At 34.2% G+C, this 21,169-nt stretch overlaps 2 protein-coding genes across 2 annotated transcripts in view; both read left to right on the top strand.

Annotated features, from left to right (window-relative positions):
* The first annotated feature begins 1,046 nt into the window (after positions 1-1,046).
* Positions 1,047-10,770, top strand: LOC140745204 (spondin-1). Its single transcript, XM_073076942.1, has 9 exons — positions 1,047-1,228; positions 4,704-4,888; positions 5,442-5,650; positions 6,868-7,065; positions 8,006-8,212; positions 8,858-9,118; positions 9,773-9,950; positions 10,246-10,294; positions 10,686-10,770. Coding segments are annotated over exons 1-8 (1,272 nt in total). The 5' UTR covers positions 1,047-1,226; the 3' UTR covers positions 10,278-10,294; positions 10,686-10,770.
* A 1,289-nt stretch (positions 10,771-12,059) lies between these two features.
* shg (DE-cadherin) overlaps positions 12,060-21,169 on the top strand; it is a 302,607-nt gene continuing 293,497 nt past the window's right edge. The window contains exon 1 of the mRNA XM_073077198.1: positions 12,060-12,574. Coding sequence (XP_072933299.1) covers positions 12,493-12,574 — 82 coding nt within the window. The 5' untranslated portion in view covers positions 12,060-12,492. The remainder of the gene's footprint in view (positions 12,575-21,169) is intronic.

Here is a 21,169-nt window from a genome sequence, read left to right as displayed (position 1 = left end):
TTACTTAGAAAAGCATTAATCTAACTCGAGGTTGATCAATGACGCATTGTTTCTTTTTATGAGGAGGTAACGTATCCGGATCCCTTTAACATAGGTGAGAAACATTCATCAAACAGGAGAACTTTTTTTATTTTCGCCGACTAACAGAGCCTCGACGACTTCTTTTTGTCGCGTGGCGCGAGCACAGTCCACACAACCGCATAACAAAATAATTGAGCGCTGCGCCTATGGTTGAAATTTTTTTGTACTTGCACTTTCACACTAAAACAGCAATTTACATCATTATTAAATATAAACCTAAAAAAGATACATATACAGAAGAAGTATTCACTTGAAAATTTCCTCTAAACTGGTTTGTGCGTCTAAGTTACAAATTCTCAAATTATAGGCAATTTTAGCGCCCAACTTCCATTTTTATTTTTTCAGTTTGAAGTCAGTGTTTTAGAGTTGAGTTTTTTTTTTTTTTAATTTTGATTCTAACGCTTTGATCAATGTTGAGTCAGTTTAATGGCTGCCTAACATCGTTTGGTCTTTCTAACCGTTAATGCCAATAAAGGTTTTGTGATTGGACATTAAAGCAACCCAAACATCTATAGATTCTTGTAATTAACAATATGTGTACACGTATTTACGGTACATTTATCTGTTAATAGTACAAAACAAACAGATATTCAATGTAGAAATTGCAATATATCTGAGAAAAACAATCGAATTAAAATTTAGCGTAGAGAAAAAATTCCAAGTCTATGATTAATTTATTAAAATCTATTAACATAGAGTATTGATGTCCACAGGCCGCCATTACAATTTAAGGGACTGTATATTTAATTAAAAATAAAACAAATTTCTTTAATTGGATAAAACAAAAATATACGACAATGACTTTAGCGTCTTCATAGAAGCATATTTTACACACAACTTCCCAAGACTAAACCGCGTAACCGACATACCAAAACCAAAGGATATGGTAATATAGTCCAAAAACTCTTCGTCCCAAAATAAAATATGTACGAGAACGGTTGGCGTGGTTCCAATGGACGCGTATTTCTAACTGCGAGTCGTGTTCAGTTGACTCCGCGATAACCTAATCGATTCGCCCGAATTGAATTTGTACCAATTCTACCTTTATAGCTGATAATTATTTTGCTCTGGATGCAATTTGGGAAGTGCAGTGTGTGAGGTTTGAGCGTATTAAACAGTTTCGCGATTCCCGATTTGTTTACTCCATGTGAGTATTGTTTTGGTTATTTTGTAGGACAAGAAGAGTGTGCTTGTTTGCCGGTGTTAGGGAGGTAACAGATGAACGACAGTAAGCTGCGCCGCTTGTCCTTAGCAAGTGCCAGCTACATTGGGCGACCGTTGGCGACGGTTGTTAGTGGAAGCTGTCGCTCGTGTAGTAGCTTCCTTATTTGGCTAGTTAGGGCAACCATAAACTTCATATACAATAAAGTTCAGGTATACGCCACAAAAAGAATTCGTTTTTTTACATAGTTGCAAATACGAGTGGACTTAGAACGCCTCGTAAAAGCATTTCTGATTTAGCTAAAGGAAAATACTTATAACTTTGAAAAGTTTACATTGATGCTATGAGGCAGAAGTAGGTGTCGATATTTCCAAACTCGAACTATTCTACCACCTTCAGACTTCAGTTTGTAACTGTTATGTCGCGCAAACGTGTCGGTGTATTAATACATGTTACATCGAGTGTCGCAACTTGGATACATTGTACTACATTAACGCCCTAGAGCTATAGCTGAGTGGAGCGACTATTATATAGTAAACTTTGTTATGGATATAGGCGACTATTTTGGTTTTTGCCATTATACCATAGAGTTAATAGAATTATTGAAAACATTGGAAGGAATAACATGTAAATGTAATAGTCAATTATTAACTACATTTACAAACTTTTATTTAACTTGACTTGTTAGTTTGCTAGTAAGTGATCATATTTTGTATCTAAATTTTAAACTTCAACCAATTAAGCCGAAATTTTGCCTACACGTTTGATTTTAATGACTATACATGATTCGCTTTATGACGTCATTTAAATACAATATAGCGGACGCCCTAAGACGGTTGACCATTTTTTATACACCCCCATGATATGGGTATCAAATGAAAGGGTTTTCTGAAAATAATACAATAAACAGAATTACATTATCATGATAACCTAGTTGTTAATGCTTTTCTCATAGATTATTAAAGATTACTCACTCCTGAATAAGAAAATGTAACCAGTTTAGGGTATTGAAATAGTTGCGTAAAAAGTTTGCCACGTCTCCGTGATAAAATGTCCCTAAAATATTTGAAATACTTAATTATTTATTATGTAAATTACGCAGTATTATTTATTCGTAAATTTTCTCTAAAAAAGGTTTTTATTTGTCAAGAATTCAAAAAAATAACTGACAAATCAGCCTTTTGTGGCTTCATTCAATCTCAAGGCGGCGAAGTATCTTTACTAATCTATGGATTTTGTAATATAGGTTTTTTGTAAAGCAATTTATGCAGTTCATCTTGTCAGTAGATATATACCTTTTTTTTGTTTACGACGGGGAACCTTCAAAACGTAACCGACGCCGTGGGAGCGACGCCGGGTTATGTGGGATTTTTACCGCACTAAAGCCTCCCAGTGGCCGTCTTCAACGCTTGTTGGGGAACTCCGGGATCTCCGAGGGAACACAACCGGAGTCCTCCAAGCGCGATGCCCCGATCGGGCTCTGCCCTGGGGGAGCACTTTTGGTTCCTCCCACACCATCTGGTGTTTACGACGGTATGCGACCACACATACCATCGCCCCCATACTTCCCGGGGTTGCTTGCTGGACGGTTCGAGCTCCCACTCTTGCCGCCCGCAACCCCGGAAGCCCCCTTTTAGTCGCCTCTTACGACAGGCAGGGGATACCATAGCCCTATTCTATTCCCGAGACTACAGGGACAAGTAGATATATACCTAATAGTTGAATAAGATAGGTGATAATAATAATAACTAAAGTGTCCAAGGGCCTTTTTGGCCATCTTTAAGGCTCGATATACATTATGTATCATTAGCAACAGGAAATGTTTAGCCAATGTCGGATATGCTCTTTCATACTATTTTATAATAAAGCGTCAAATATAACCAGTATATACATTACGTTCACTGACGTACAAGAACGATTTACGCGACATATACAAAAGTCCGAAACATTTTGTTATTTCGTGGCAACGTTCATCGACCATAAGTCTCGGATAATAGGCTTTTTCTATTACTGACCATGTATTTATGTAAACTTGTTAGTACACTGGGTCTATTTGCTCGGCTTATCCTAATTAGAAATCTGAAATAGCTTATAAATATCAGTCTTGTATAACGTGAAACTCTTATTACAGAAACTGTACGGTATAAATAGGATGTGTTTGGGTTTACGAGTATATTAATAGAATTACTTTGATTGTTTTTGTGTAAATTGATAAATAATTAAAATTTTCTATTTTCGTTTATTCGTAACAGATTAGGGTGAGTTGTTAGATGACAAATACTTATAAGTATGGAGTTTATGGTCCTCAGTAGTTATATAAAAGTCGATTATGATAATAATAGTAACCGAATGGCCAAGAGCCTTTTTGGACGTCTTTAGGGGTCGCTGTAGATATACTATGTATCGGTGGCCAAGGAAAATTTTTAGCTGCTCATTGACCACAATTTAGAACTTATTTCATGCTATTGTATCTTATAGCGTCAAATATAACCAGTATATAAATTACGTTCACTGACGTACAAGAACGATTTACGCGACATATACAAAAGTCCGAAACATTTTGTTATTTCGTGGCAACGTTCATCGACCATAAGTCTCGGACAATAGGCTTTTTCTATTACTGACCATGTATTTATGTAAACTTCGTTAGTACACTGGGTCTATTTGCTCGGCTTATCCTAATTAGAAATCTGAAATAGCTTATAAATATCAGTCTTGTATAACGTGAAACTGTTATTACAGAAACTGTACTGTATAAATAGGATGTGTTAGGGTTGATATTAATAGAATTAGGTACTTTGATTGTTTTTTATGTAAATTAATAAATAATTAAAATTTTCTATTTTTTATTATTTCGGAACAGAATGTCAGATTGTAAGATTACATACCTAGATTTAGAGCGAATGCCTAAATTCATTACTTATTGTCTCTTTGGCCGGGAATTGAACCCGGACGCCGGTCATAATGAGTTTTTACATACGGTCGTTAATATAAGTATACTTCACCTTATATGATGTCACTGCTAATGGTACGAATCTATAACCAACTCAAAGGAATTGGACTTCTACTTTATGTGAAACGAGCTTTTGCCCGCGGCTTCGCTCGCGTTACGGTAATATTTTCGTCCCCTATTTTATCCCCTTGGGGTTAAAATTGATCAAAATCCTTTCTTAGCGGATGCCTACGTCATAACATCTACCTGCATGCCAAATTTCAGCCCGATCCGTCCAGTGGTTTGGGCTGTGCGTTGATACATCACTATGTCAGTCAGTCACCTTTGAATTATATATATTTAGATTTTGTTTTGTTACCCCTTAGGACTAAGGTAAACCAATATCTTTAACGCACTACCATAACATGGGTATCAAATGAAAAGGTTTCAAGAAGATTATTTTTAAAAACTTTTTTTTTTAAATATATTTTTATTTTGTATCACTCTTCAGTTAATTTTTGTTTGCAGGTATTTACCACTCTTTCTATTAGTGTCAGCATCAGTAGCTACAGGCCAGCTAGAGATATGTGACCAAACGCCACCTCAGTCCCGAGGGACATTACCCAGTACGAATAAAGGCATGTACGAGCTGTCTATTGTGAAAAAAGGAAATGATTCCGAAGATATCTATATACCAGGACAAACCTATGTGTGTAAGTTTATTGGTTTATTTATGTTCGTTGTTTCAAAAAGTGACATTATGTGATATAAACAATGATAGTCTAGTGGTATAAATCTGGGACTGAAGGTTCAATCGAAAATTGACAATTGCTCACTAGTAATTCCTGCCGACTGACAGGAATTGTCAAATGTATAACATTGTATAGATAGATAGAGAGAAAACACTGTATAGATAGATTATAAATAACGGGTGTGAAAAACACACGACTAACGAAATTTATTTTAAATATGCCTTTGAGAATTCAAATGTAAATTTTATTTCACGAAATTTGCTATTCATTTCAATTAGGCGCTCAAATATATTTTTTGCAACGTTGGTTTTGTTTGTGCACAAAGAATATCCTATATACTACACATACAGATTCTATTATAAAATGATTTATTAAATAACAGATGAATATAATAATTTTAAAACATTTTTTAAGAAAAAAATACTAACTTCTGAAAAAGAACACTTCCTCAACGATGAAGTTTTCGAGTATTTATACCGGATTGTACTGGTTATTGATGATGTTTTTTTTTCAGTGGTTTTAAAGACGAACAACAAGAGCCGACCTTTCCGTTGGTTTATGATCACTGTCGAAAGCCCGGACGCTGAAAATACTACATACGAAAGTAGCCCCACGAATGTAGGCAGTTTGAAGACACTGGATTCGAACCGACAGTCTCGGTACAGCGAGCGATGTTTCAACTCTGTAGAGAGCGCGGACTACAGCGACAAGGATTACATTCAGGTAAGATCTTTGGGGTAATTCAGACCTTCGGTAACTTTGCTGCGTTTTTTTTTTCATAAAATGTTTGGTGTCACATGCACGCTGCCAATCTATGTAAGTTTTTGAAAATTGGCGGACTTTCAGCTTTCGCCTTAAGGCGAAACCTTTTTAGGATTTAGTAAATTTACATTTCTATACATTCCCTAAATAGAAATTAAAAAAATATTTATTAATCAACTAATAGTTAAACTTTTTTATTAAAAAATAAATATAGTTTAAAAAACTAAAAAACACGCTTTTATGATAATTAATTGTGAAAAAGCGTGGGGTGCTCCATTTATCAGGTTCGAAAAGCGCTATAACAGTTATTGAAACTAAAAAGCAATTATTTGCAATCTAGTAACTTGCGATGAGCTTTCTCACAGGCGCTTTAATCAATCTCAATTTAATCAATCTCGCCTCGAAAAACGTTAACCCTGAGGATGTTGATAAGGACAATGGTACAAAATTATTAAAATCTTGTATTGTCATCGGTTTTTGATAATTCTTCAAAATTTTGAATTAAACTGAACGTTCAAAGTGGATAGAAATCGGGTTCAAAGATTCTGTTACTGTTACGTACATACATACATACAACCCAAGCTAATAAAAGCGTGTTAAAAATATAAGTAAAATACAATCTGAATGATTGAGTAGGTACAGTCGAACTCAAAGCAATTTAAAAGTTCACGGACTTATGTTTCGGCTGAACAGATAGGTTGGTCGAATCTCAAACTTCGACCGAAACTAATATCAAAACTTCGGTCAGTACAAATAAAAGTGTTCCCTGTCAAAATACCTAGGAGCAAATTGCGTGAGTCTTAAAACTAGTCTGTAAGAAGCTTTTCAGGTTTTTTATAACTGCTACAGGCTTTTAGGTATGCTGCATAGGTGTTATATAAAGCACTATTTGGAAATAAAACATTTTTTTATAATATAGGAGTAGCAGACAAACATGCAGCCCATCTGATGGTAGGTGGCTACTGCCTTCCAGGAACATCTGTAATCATCCTCAAGTAAGATTTGATTCCTAATCGAGGTCTAAGCTGGAATGCCTCGAGTGACTCTGTTATTAGTTAGAAATAGGTGTGGCTGTGTGTCGCCGGCGTCGAATCACTAACTTTCAAAATAACAGTTGCAGGCTTAGATATGCTGCATAGTAAAAGGAAATATTTGAAAATAAGACGTATTCCCTACAGATCCATTGGTTATCGCCGGCACAACAAGAAAAGGATCAGGTAGTGCGTTTCCGCGCTACGGTGGCAGAAAACAAAGAAGCTTGGTATACTGGGGACAAATTGGAAATCGTACTGCATAAAGACGACAGTAAGCCGTTGGATCGGTTCCCTTACCCTCTTATCGACAAGTGTAACTTGTGCAGTGAAGCTAGATATGAGGTAACTGCTTATCAGTAACGGTTCTGTGAGTATAACCCAGTTTTTTTACATCCAACAGATTTGAAGTAGTTTAAAGAGGATTCTACTACAGTTGTTATACTTATACTATGCTATACTATACTATACTTATACCATAGTTGTCACCAAATTGTGAGGAGCGTCGTGTGATTGAGTATGTTACACATATTTCGATGGACTGTGTTCGGAATGTAACATTTCGGAATTTATATTTGGGAGTAAAGTCTGCACATGTTGACTATCTGAATGGCTTTCTAGCTTCCCCGATGTCGGAAGAAACTAGGGAGCTATTTAGGTTAGCTGACTTAGGTTTAGCGAAAAAATAATTTGGTCTTATTTGTTTTATTTTATTCAAAATCAAATTTCATTTATTCAAATTTGACTCATTTAGATTTTTTTTCGAACATCAACAAACTACTACCGCTTTTGAAAGTGGTTTGTTATGAAGAGGAAGTGGCGAAAGAAACTTCTTATGTTTCCACCATGTGGAAAAATCCACTGAAAATAATTAAAAATATATACGATACTTATACTAAGCTCCTATAAAAAATTTTTTTATCCGACTGTTAATCAATTTATACAATTTTTGCCTGCCAAAGGTGAAATCTTAGGAATTTTAGTAGGCAGGAATTGTAAATATAAATTTTTGACATAAAAACATAGATAGGATGATCAATGGATAGATACATTATTGAAAACGGGCGTAAGCCAATAAGATCAAGTGCATAAATTGATTATGCCTAGAAATATTACATGAATCTTTTTAGAAGAAGGCATTATGGATTCCTTTTCTTAGTGTTAGGGGCGGGCAAAGAAAAATACTGAAACACATTATAAAGAACAAATATTTATATGAAAAATTAACTTGTTTATTTCATTACACTCAATATTGTAAGAACCTCAGGATTTCTGCCTTCAACAGTTGCTGTTCAAGGGGCGCTGGTCCAGAATGTCACACCCTCGCCACTACCCGACCAAACCTGATGAGAATGGGTACAGCCACATGATAGGAGCATCACACGCAGTTGGCTACAAACTTTGGCACCAAGGCGACAAGGCCAGCGATGGTCTAAAGCTTGTTGCCGAAAAGGCCAATATCTCTCTTATTGAACGTGAAATCATTGAAGCGGTAATATATGTTCATTGTCATCAACCCATTTTAGTCCGATTGGTTAGTGCAGTGTACATTTTTAACAAAACCGAGGCAATCACAGACGCATAGTTAGTCCAGGGGTGTTACTACCGTCTCTTAAAACAATATTATTTTAATCATACTTTTACTTTTTTGCAGGAAATTTAACTTTTTAAGCAAAATATGAAAATTTCAGTTCGTTTTATACAATAGAAAAGCGAAGCATTAATAAGGGTTTAAGTTTGTTCAACTGTGTATGACGGAATATTTTACTGTTTTAAGGAGGAAATAAAACTTTCCTGAACTATGATGGTTTTTAAAAGATGGTGGTAGGTCCCCAGGACTAGGTTGAAATGGGTCATGTTGCTATATGCACTGTGCCACATCCTTCTAACCAGAATAGTAAACCAATAGAAACAGTAAAATAGTTAAAGGATAAATTCAGGTCAAAAATAATTTAAACAAGCTTTTTTCGTGTTATTCTCAACACTTTGAACCGTTGACACATTGGGCACATGGAGGTGCAAAAAATATATCGTGAATCATGTCACTAAACATTATTCTATTGTCATTCCAAGCAAAAGTAAATGTGCACAAATTGAGCAAGTTAAACAAAGGCTAATCAAAATATGTTTCTTTCAGATGCAAGCAAACAGTGGTACGAGGACATTGATAAGGGGGAAGAAACGACATCACCCTCATATGTTAGAACCATCGCACTCTTTGTTCAGGGTGGACAGGTTCCACCACTTGTTCTCCTTCGTAGTCGCCATGAAACCATCCCCTGATTGGTTTTTGGGAGTGTCCCAATTTGAACTATGCTCCGATGAGGGTTGGTTGAAGGAGTATGAAATCCCGTTGTACCCCTGGGATGCTGGGACTATGGATGGAATAAGTTACGAGGTGAGATTTAAATAAAATAAACGTTATTCTTATTTTACGTGTCAATTTTTGTAGATAAAAATCACTTATTTTATACACTCTAACATAAAATTTATATGTATGTATTTAAATATAACTGGTACTTAAAATCTTATATATTAAATTCTCGTGTCACAATGTTAGTTACCGTACTCCTGCGAAACGGCTTTACCGATTTTCACCAAATTGTATATGCATATTCAGTAGTTAGATCTGAGAATCGGCTACTATCTATTTTTCATACCCCTAAGTGATAAGGATTGTTCACCCTTAACATTTTTTTTATTTAAATGGCAACACAACGTTTGCCGGGTTAGCTAGTTTTATATAAATACATTGTTGACAAGCATTTTTAAAACTTCACTTGCAAAAAGTAAAACTGTAATATCTGAGTACTTGTTATATTTTTACAGAAAATAATCGGTTACTCGGAATAAATACTATAATGGATTTTTAATAAAAATACAAACTTAATAAAAATACAGAGTCTAGAAAACGCTAAGCAATTTTTGACACAGTTTTCTTTTTAAGTTCAGACCAATTTTCAAGATAGATTAAGTCTTAATTTCTTAGTTCATGTTAATTCGATTATATGAACTCGAAATTCTAAAACAAAATACTTAAATATAATTTCAGTCCCCACCGTCCCTTACGTCACCAGGTGATGTGGTGAAAAGAGTAGCCGTTGGTTCTTTTGATGAAGAATCTCCTTTTTACCAGATGAGTTTGATCGACCTGAAGGCATTTGCGTTTATGCAAGTTAGGCGGCTAGCTGAATACCAGTTAGTTGGGGTCAACTGCACAAATGATGAAGGTTAGTTTATTATTTTCTCAAAGAAATATTTGAAATGAGATGTATGGTAGTAAAAACCAATGCTCTATTCTGATGCAAGAAGTTATATTATAAGAAGAATAATACAAATATATAGGGTGTCTGTTCGAAGGTAGGAAAGTAGGAGCAACTTCATAATATGGTATTACGCTTACGCATTATGCTTATGATTTTGTAAGAATCAAGCGAGAAATGTTGATGACTATTAATAACAATTAAGCATATTGTGTTGTTGTTTTTGTTTACACTATCTAACTGTCCACCTTTTTATATACAGATGTCCCAGAAAGCAATCAAGAGCAGCAATAAAGAAGTCGGAGAATGAAGTAAGTGATAGTTTAGTTATTTAGTTCAGAGGTTCTCAAACTTAATTCATCTGCCTACCGACCACTTGGAAATTAATGAATTGTTTCTTAATATCCCATAACAACCTGGGTACTTTTGAAGGTTTTCCCCTCGTTAACAAAAGAGTATTTTAGGAAAAAATCAAGAATAAAAACGAAAAATACGGTGTAGTTAGGAAAGTAAAATTCAAACTTCTATTTAATCTTTAAAGTTTAAAATATTTTAAAAACTATTCGCCCTTAGGCCTTCAACGTTCCCCAAAATTTACTTTAGGTCTTTTACCTCTGACAGATGGTCTTCTGGCCTGTACAAGAACATTGTTATAATATTGGAAAACAAATAAAATTTTAATTAAAAAAATATTTTTTACAGATTCTCCAAATATATGACAACGGGGAGAAAGGCTGAGGTGTACCCCACTAAATATATTTTACTGCATATATTATATGAGTGCATAGTTACTAATTATTGTTATTTTTGTTACATTTTGTAATCTTAATCTATACACTAATGTCTGTAATTAATTGTATTTATTATATTTTTATATTATTTAATTCATTATCTTTCTTTTAGTTACCACCAAGCTAATAAATGGTATAATGCAAATTGCATAATATGACGTAGGTACCTATTTATCTTAGACCGGGCCCTTACAAACCAGAGCTGCCCTAGACACGTTTATTCCTACCATACTACGTAGCTCGCCAAAGCAGTCCAGTGCGCTCGGAACCTGAATCTAGTTTTTGCGCGAAAAAAACCTGTTTTTAGTCCGGCGACAGAGAGGCGCGGCGCGACGGTAGGGCATCTGCCCAGCTAAGGGTCGGTTGCACGATGTAACTTTAACGTTTACAAAAGCCTAACCCACATTCAAATCTATGGTTAAACAATTCGTAAGTCGCGTCATTATAGATACGGTTGAGGTCTACTGAATGACGTCATAACTTACATTTAACTTTAACCGTTCGTTTTCTGTCGGTTAAAGTTATTGTTTTTGTCGACTCATAATGTCGGTAACAATTATGCAAATGACCCCAATTATAAATAACTTGGTCACAGTATTGTTACATTCCATCGCTATATCCAAAGTTATTGTTATAGTTAACTTTAACATAAACTTTAACCGGGCCTATGATTCAACTCCCCCATAATAATTTGTTTTATTATTTAACTAATTTCCGTTTTTTTAAATGTATTTTTTTTAATATTCTCCGTAATTTCTAAATATTTTTATATTATGATGTATACTTTATGCATTCCACTTGATGCTGCATATGTTACTGCCAACTATGGGTACCCCTTCTTTAAATAAGATTATTATCTAAAGTTAGTCACAGGTACTTTGCTCCCAGAGGACTGCGTTCTTGACTGTTTCTTACCTGAGTAGTCGTAGGATGCAACCCGCCTACACTACTAAGCTATTCGCGTTAGTAGATACACAGTATATAACATTTATACTTACTTAAGTATGCCTTGCACAGAAACCAGATCAGACTCTTAAACATGGTGGTTACAACACAGTAAACTACGAAAAAATGAAAATAAAGTAACTTTTACTACCTCTTTGTACACTTATAGACTACATAACAATAGTTCTTTGATTTATACTTTTCCGAGAGTATTTCTACAAGAAACCCACATTGTTTGGTTGGTCAAGTACTCAAGTATGAACATAGACGCGGATGGCGCATGCTCCGGGCTCAACGGCCCGCCTCGCGCGCGGTCGCGACTTGTTGATTGTTCGCTCACTTCACGCCAGTCTGCCGCGAACGATGCGTTGGGTGGTCGTGTGTCGCGCGCCCGCTGTCGTTCCCAACTTCGAAACTCTTTTACGAAAATATGTGAAGTTTTCATCTTACTATTTGTGCAGAACTACCGCGTCCGATCTATCCTATAGTGTCTAGTTAATTCGCTACCGCGTCAATAAGTAGTTCTAAGTTATTGAAACTTAATAAGGCTTACTCGTTTTACCTGCATGCTTCGTCCCACGAGTCGTGCGAAGCGGTTACCTGTATCGGATAAACGAACATTTTTCAAATGGATGTGCGTTTGAATTCTGTGATAGTGTGCGTGATTTGTGTTAATACGAGACTCTGTGCGTGCGTGATTGAAGCCTGTGACAAGTTTTTACTGTAGTGACGTGATAGAAATTGTAATAAGTTCATAAGTTGAATCAAGAAAAATGTTTGGCCGGGGAGAGAGGTGTTTCCTTGGCGCGCTGTTGATCGGCTCGCTAGCTGTGGCGTCGGCGCAGTATACTAAAGGTAGGTAAAAACGGCTGTAATATAATATAAAGCATTCTTACCTGTGCAAGCGCAGGGCCGTAGCCGCCCGTTGCTTTGTTCTAGAGCCCATTGTTTCGTTCCCGGAACGTTAAATTAGTTATAATATTTTCAGTAGACATTTGACCTGTGTAAGTTGCAAGAAATAGTTGTCATCTAACTTTCTACGGAGCAGTTGCACCGATAAGTAGCAAACCGGATTTGTATGAGTAATGTAGATAGGTGTGTACGTAGGTACGAACGTATATGGCCAGATAAGTGATTAACTATCTGTTTCCCGTCCAAGTGGCGTCTTGACGACACTCGTTACCTTTTCCTCAGTTTTATCAATTTGGGACGATGTGTTACGTTGTTAAGTCGTTACAACTCGTTTTTGACAAACTATTTTAAGCAAATCCATTAAACTTTAATTAGTTTTAGTAAGTTGTAATAGCTGCATTCCTTGTCACAGTTTAGCCGGTCAATTAAAAATGTTAATCGATCTAAACAAGTAACTATTATGACTTGTTATTACTAAATAGCAGTAACCGTAATTATAAGTAGGTAGATAATTAATGCTTACTATCTTTAATAGCTTTATTATTGTGGCCATGAGAAGTGAACTAAAAATTTTATAAAGATAAAAAATATTATAATATACCATTTTTATTTTTTATCATCCTTCTTCATTTACATAAAAACACTTGGTTATGTGTGTATAAACCATAGGTAGAAACACATATAGAAATAAGCTAGTGCTTATTTTAGCCTTGCTAGGATAACCCCCCTAGTACTATAGCTACTTTCTACGGTTCCGTCAAGTATAAGTTGGCGGCAAGTATAAAAATAGGTCTATAGAGAGAATAAAGAGAAATTAAAAAAAAAATTAACTCAAATGATGGATTTTTTCACAAGTTACAGTGTTTTCAGGTTTCACACATGACGGACAGGAATTTTTTTTGACCTATTTTGGTGTTTTTTTCCAATTCTATTGCAGTAAATCAATTTTTAAAAAGTATGGAATTAATCTCCATTAAATTATCTCGACAATAGTATGCAAAATATCTTGATTCCGTGAACTATCAAGGCTATAATAATAAAAATAGCCGCCAAAATGAAGCGAAAAATTTTTTTCGATCGTAAAGCACTCTCTGATGCTTCGCATCATGAGTCGTGCAATAGACAGAATTCTATCTAGTGATCGGAATGAATCATAAAGGGCCTTTGCACATTATCAACTAGTATGATCAATATTAATTTATTTAGTATGTAGTCGTGTATTTTGGTATATAGAAATGTTATTTTTACCGCCAATTGTACTCGAACGTGGGACGAATGGGTGCAAGTTATATTTTTTTTACTATTATGTGTGTAATTTAAGTTAAATATCCGTAACATCGGTTCTATACTTCTATAGCAATAACTAATAGATCTAACAGAATTACTTTCAGGCAAATATCTAGACAGATGTAGGTAGCAATTAGAAAACCTCTAGTAAACATCCATAAATACATCACGCAAACATTAAATAATATTAATAATAAACAAAAAATCAGTAAAACAATTTTATTATGATTCCAAACTCCATTCTTTCCGTTTCGTGTTTCAAATTTTACATATGGTATTTTATACGGTACAACCATTGCAAGCCGTTTGGGCGCTTGTGCGAATTTTTATCGCAATAGAAACTGAGTTCAATGACATTCTAAGAAATTAATCTTTGAGGCGACCTAATTTTGGCGTAGTGCAAACAAATGGTCTTTTACTCTTTTTATTTTTGAGACGATAATAGCTTATTTAAATAATATATTTCATGCCTATTATTTGTTATATTTTATGACTTTAACACACTCAATTTCATGGAGTTTGAATGATTTTTTTACGAAAAGATGTATGTTATGGAGTTTCTTTCGCTGCTTCTTCTCCAAAACGCAACACCTTCTAAGGTTATATTGACGTTCAAAAATATTTTTGTAAAGAATGTACTTTGAATAAAATATTTTGATTTTAAATTAAATATTAGTATAATAATATATACATAACAATAAAATAACAATTGAGTGTTTTAAAATAAGGGATAAACTGAACCGTCGATGATTTCTCGCGTGTATGACAGTGCGTAAAGACCCTAAAACGTAACATATAGGAGTAATATACATGTAACAAGAACAATGCGAGGATTCTCTACATCTTTGTTATGTAAAACGGTTCAATGATCCCTGCTAATGTTGAGGAATTTCTTTGTCATGTACATAGAGCACAATTAATTTCCGTGCCTCATTTTGCTAAATAATGTCTTAGTCGGGAATTTATGCAAAAGAGAAGTCGAAAGGTACACCGTATTAATAGCATATGGCTGTATACAAATAATTAAAATGAGTGTTATTATATTAAAATTAAAAGTAGTTCGCAACAATCCGCTACCAATATGTATGATGGTATATTCATTAAACCATGCAGTTTGTATGCAAAATACCCTAATGGTAAACCTATAAAGCGTTTTTACCTAAGTTCCAATATTATCCCAACTAATTGTATTATATATGCAATTTGTTGGGATAATATTAGGTTTAGTTATTTGTATCCAAATTGATCTGATAGCCTGACATGAGAGCATCACTAAACCAATCTGTTAAAAAATATAAATTAATTTAGTGGACGTAGCATAGCCTTTTTGCTTTTTAAAGTCCTATAACGTAATAGAGGAATGTAAAATTTTGAAACATTTTAACATTATGCGTTAAAATTTTTACCCGTCTGCCAAAGAAGGGATACGCTTTCGCGCTTGTTTTTTATTTGTAAATTTATTTTGGGTTTAACATCGAATCTTCCAAACGGGTGACATACGTCTATATATTTTTCAACAGTAAAGGTATCGTTATTTTCGTCTACTAAGGGTCTATACCTTAGATGTCGGTAGAACTATCCTTATATGGGAGTTTCAAAAAAAGCAAAACGGCAGATTTTTGACGCCAAATAGTAATACGTTTCATAATAAATAACCAAACCGAGTAGGTTATCAAAATGGGGCGGATTACAAAACTATTTTTAAATTATTTATGCTTTGATTGAAGTTGTACAATTGTACGTATGTTTAGCATTGCTCGCTCTATTGTTTTCCGGTATAAAGGATTAGGGTCAGCAGGTTGGCACGCATCGACATACGAGGCATTCCGACTTAGTTAACGTGTCTAACAAAGCATTTGGGTCGTTTGTAAGTTAACTATTTTAACTGTATTGGTACTCTTGTTTTAATAGCTATTTGTATTTTTATGAAATAAGTGAACCTAATTTTGATTCAAAATACTTCATTTGTATTTTGATGGATCAATGATTGTACTGGCCACTAAACATAAAGTGCCATATTATTATGTTTATTATTTAGGCACTACTATAAAATTAAGCAAAGTTAACAGACAAAGTGTTGTATAAAAATACTTGATCTGTCGTCTTGGGGCGCCCGCCATATTGGATTTACAATGACGTCATTAAGCTAATCGTGCATTGTCATCCAAACCAACCGTGCATGCAAAATTTCGGCCCAATCAGTTGCGGTAAGTTAATTAAAATTTAGTTACTGTATCTGACCCATAGGTACTAAAAAGCAAGTAAATAAAAGCTTGCAAAATTAAAAAGTTAGGTATTTCTTATTACAGGAAAGTGCAATGTATCGTTTTCAATTCGGGCGGTGTTCATGTTTATATATTTTAAATTAAAGTGTAAATATTTTAACATTATACCTAATTTATTCTAAAACATGTTAAAAAATATAAAGATATTACAGACAGAAAGCCAAGGACAATTACTTTATAACAATGCCAACTTAAAAGTACATCCAGTATCTTCCAAAGAGGCGGGAATATCGCTTCTACTCGTAATGTTAATTGTTTTAAAAACAAAATTTTATGATCTAACATGTTTACCTATTATTATTAACACAGTAGCCTTTAAACAGCTGGTTGGACACAAACAGCTGGTTTACTCGTAAATTACGTGCTATTAACAGGCATAGAATAATCGCCGGAAGCACTTGATCTAAAAATAAGTACTTGACGCCATCTATTTACCGTTTTGACTTCTTTTGGATCAAATATCAAGACCGTATGACTAAAATTAAAGGTTTTAAACACAGTTTAAATATGTGTTACATACACACATGTGTTACATACATAAATATACGTGTTACATATTTAGGCCTGAAAAAAATATAGTATTTAAAAATACAAAAAATCTTTGAACATTCAAATTATTATTAAAAATATATTTAAATTTCTTACAAATTAAATTGTTAAAATTACCATCCAAATAATAACAAAAACTAAAACAGCGTGTTTTATCAAAACAAGAATTACAATTAGGAATAAGTTAAAATCTACTTTAATGAAAAAGCGTGGGATGCCCGATATAAATGACTTTTGAATCATAATTATTAAAACAGGCAGAATGTAAGAACATCCCACGCTTTTTTCTCAAAATTTAAATCTTACGTCCGACGTTCCGACGTCTGAAACTTATACTTATAACTGGATAAAAGTTTAATTGTAAGATAATGTGTTGTATAAAAATAATGTTATAACTAACGATATTATGTAATTATATATTTTTTTGTAAAATTCACAGTTTTTGAGAATGATAAGAAGATTAAAAAAAAAAAGGTTTTTTTTATTAATAATTAAAATTATGAACATCATCACAATCAATAAGCACGAAGTGCGTTAACTATCAAAATCCGGCAATGCACGCAGTATTGTATTACTACACGAAAGGTCTCAGGTTTTCTCCTCTATCATAAACTTGTTATAATTAATTCAAACGAAATATTCGTTTAATTTTATCATCATCATAATGGTACATAATTAATTAGTTAAGATTGCGCATGGGAACCGGTTCTGTTTTAAATAAATAACGGTTTCCCAAATCACAGCCCCATACTCTGATTTGATGTCAGTGCCATGGACACACAAAGGCACAAAACCTAGACCTAGATAAAATAGTTTATATGTTAGCGTGAACCTTGGACCCTGTGACTATCAGACTGGTATAGTGAACCATTTAATTATTTTTTCAGTGGTTTTAAAAACAAATCTATCTATTTCCTCCCGATAACTAGTATGACAAGGAATACCTACGCAAGATCTAGTATTCTAAATGACCTTACTTAGAAAACGTAAGTAGGTATTTTTTTTAAATATAGAAGAATCAAACGGGTATGCAGTTTATCGATAGTTCACATCTGTTCTTATCTGGTCGGCACATAAGCAATCCTATCCCTGCGAACCAAGTTGACACGCCTCTTGTAATTGTTTCTTCCTTACCACACCCTTTAAACTAGAAAACAGTAGCGCTTAACACTTATAAGTAGTGTAAGTGTAATGTAGGTGGTATTTTAATATCAATGTACAACAAAAAAATCGGTACCTATTACCAAATGATCTTTCTCATAAGCGTAAATGCGGTCGCGGACATTGCCTTGTGCAATATGAGTTGGACCCCGTCCAGACTGGTAAGGAATACCGTTAAGCACTTTGCCAATATTTGCTTCGAGTACAATATGGACAATATTGTTAATATTGTTATTGTTTAAGCATTTCGGAGTTTACTAAAATATTTTTATACTAAGGAGTAAGAAAATTGTATAGGCTAAATGTAGTTGTTGGCTATATGGGCTCGCGGCTTGTAAAGATCGTAAGCGGCTAACAAAGTTAAGCAATGTGAGGCGTGGTCCGGTTTTAGATGGGTGACCGCTAGTGACTAAATTTAATCTATTGTGTGTTTCTGTGCTTAAAATGTCGCTTCACACGTCTTTGAAAAATTTTTTGGAAACTCGCGGGCATGTAAGTTTCCTTACTGCTTATAGTGATAATAAATTTTCAGTATGTACATAACTTTAAAAAACAGAGGTCCCTGGGATTTGTAACTTCGAAGTACTAAATATTTTCCTTTAAAATTACCATCATTGAAGCTGACTGATGAGCCTGATTGCCCAAAATGGCGCAACATTCGATTAATCAACGACACGTGTCGTTTAAATCATGACTAAGTACCCTGATGATATTGAAGAGGGGACGGTGTTATTGAACTTATTTGTGTTACTCCCAACTTTAATATGTTTTAGTAAAGCAATTTGAAAGAGATCAGATGAAAAGGGCTGCAGGCTAGAAAATTTACATGTAAATGATTTCAAAATTTAATCAATATCATATCTATGAAAAATAGGTTCTCGAGAGATATTGTTCAAGTAAAAAGAAGCAAAAGTCCAAAGCAGGTGGACCTTAACAAGATGGCGAAAAAGCGTTGAATTTAGATAGCACAGGACCTTTTGCAATTTGAAATGTAATTTACTAAGTCTTTTGTCTCTACTGTGTCTAAACGAATCTAACACAATCGTATAAGGAACCTAACTATTTAGCTTTCCTAATTTAATATCTTGGGCTAAAATCAGTTTGTCTTACAATTGCATTTCAACAAATTCAAGCAAACGGTAGCTGAGGCATTTCGGAAACTGTTCGTACCCTTAAGTTTTGTCTATCGAATTAACACAACTTGAAGGCGATCTTCCATTGCCAAGAATACCACTGTTCCTAAGCAAAGGCGTCAAGGTAAACAGGAACAGCTAGACAAAGGCTGTCTTACGCTACATGAAGTTAGGATTTCCTGAATAATTGGACTGAGATGGAAAATGGGTTTAGCCGCAGTTTCTATACATAATATACTTGTAGATTTGACTGTTTGTTGAAAGTTTGTGCGTCATAGGACAAAAGTAACAACAGAACATGTTATTTATATAAATTTGACCAAAAATAATATTTTATTTTTCTGGTATCACGTTTATGTAGTTATACGATAGGATTAGATATTACTACCTGAGGTCGGCCACAGATGTGCCCCTACCCCAGAGGAGTAAGCTGGAACGACTCGGATAAGTATGTCTTCCTTACACCCTTCAAACCAGAACACAGCAGCGTTTAACACTGCTGTTATGAGGTAGAAATAGGTGTGGCGGTGGTGCCGCCGGAGTCGAACCATAAAGGATTCTATCACATTATCACCGTCGTCCACTACTGTCTCGTGTGCTGATACCTCTGAAAAGACCAGACCAAAAAAGACCAGATCTATCATTAAGGGTCTTAGAACCCTTTACGGAGGCCCCCATACCTGCTTTATTCTACCTTTTTTTATTTTTTTAACACGTCTGTTTCCAACTTCAGATAGGAGTCTTATCTTATCTACGGTTGATCACAGATCCCATGGGCGGCAGTTATCATCAGATGGATTGCATGCTCGTTTTCTAATTAACAAAAAAGTGGTAAACTAACAAAGCGTGACTACCTACGGTTATATTGTACAACTTCAAGTGTCACAGGCGTTTAATAATACACAAAATATGGGTAGAATAAGGACGTTTCGGCTTACATAAAAACCTTTGGCGTGTCGCACTGTGATAAAAGGAGTAATGTTTAGTGTTTGCTCATCAGAATTTATAACATGGCCTCTGTGGGTTTTGTGGCTTTTGTGTCTATTTTATCTTTAATAAGCATTTTCTCAAGGATATTCGTTCATTTTACAATTGTTCTATTTTAATTTTGTTTTGCACTATTCCTGCGAAACTTGCTATACGCAGGTTCGACTTTCTTAAAAATGAAAGAAAGAAAGAAACAAATTTCTTACTTAAATAAAAGTTATATCAAATAAAAAACTGTGGAGATACTTTAACAAATAAATAAATTTGAATTCATTAATTAATCAACACTTTGCGATGGTGCAGGAAAAAGGCTACAACCTTGACAGTTATGCACTAAATTTTATGTGAGGTCTACCATATGGTACTTACATCAAATATTGTATGTACAGCTACAAAAACCTTAAACTGTTATATTGTAAGATGTAGAGGTGTCGGTATCCACATAATTGCTTTGTCTACTCAACTAATTTAGTTAGGACGGATTATAGTGTTAATATTCATGGCTGACCTATTCTAGTTACAATCGACTTGATAAGGACAAGCAATGCAAATTTGTATACAGAGTTAGTCAGCCGATTAGGACATTGAAAACAATAGCACATTTAACCACTCTAATTACGGGTGTGACTTTAATTAAACTATTTTATATTTAATATGTTTACTTAGTTCTCCGTACTAATCATGAGAAAACATGTGATAGATTTTGGACAATTTCAATTTTGTCTGGAGAAATTAAATAAAATTTAATCTTATTATAAATTAAATTTAAGCTAAGTAGGTAATTAAATTTAATTTAAGCTAAAAATTAATAAAAGAAATGTCGTCATTTTGAATTAGATTTTTATGGAAATAAGTTTTTCATAGAGATCTTTATGCCTTATTTTTGACTTTGTGTGTGTGTGTGTGTGTGTGTGTGTGTCATGTAATGCAATTTACAGAGGAGTACATCATAGAAATAATAAATATTTATTTAAATTAAATTTAGGCATATAGGTAATTATAGCCTATTGCATACTGTTTTAACCTTAATAAATAATATTGTTAAATTCTACTGTAAGTGTGCAATAAAGTGTATATTCTATTCTATTCTATTCTATTCTATAGACGCGGGCTGCAAGGATAATATTACTTTAGTT

Source organism: Epargyreus clarus, unplaced genomic scaffold (assembly GCF_041222505.1).
Source record: "Epargyreus clarus isolate Ecla_fem2 unplaced genomic scaffold, WU_Ecla_fem_2.2 ptg000010l, whole genome shotgun sequence".
Taxonomy (NCBI): Eukaryota; Metazoa; Arthropoda; class Insecta; order Lepidoptera; family Hesperiidae; genus Epargyreus; species Epargyreus clarus.
The sequence above is the reverse complement of the archived record's forward strand: the minus strand, read 5'-3'. Positions and strand labels throughout refer to the sequence as shown.

Coding starts and splice junctions, on each gene's coding strand:
- LOC140745204 (XM_073076942.1), top strand. Junction 8,213..8,857: donor AACGTGAAATCATTGAAGCG/GTAATATATGTT, acceptor TGTTTCTTTCAG/ATGCAAGCAAACAGTGGTAC. Junction 9,119..9,772: donor TGGATGGAATAAGTTACGAG/GTGAGATTTAAA, acceptor ATATAATTTCAG/TCCCCACCGTCCCTTACGTC.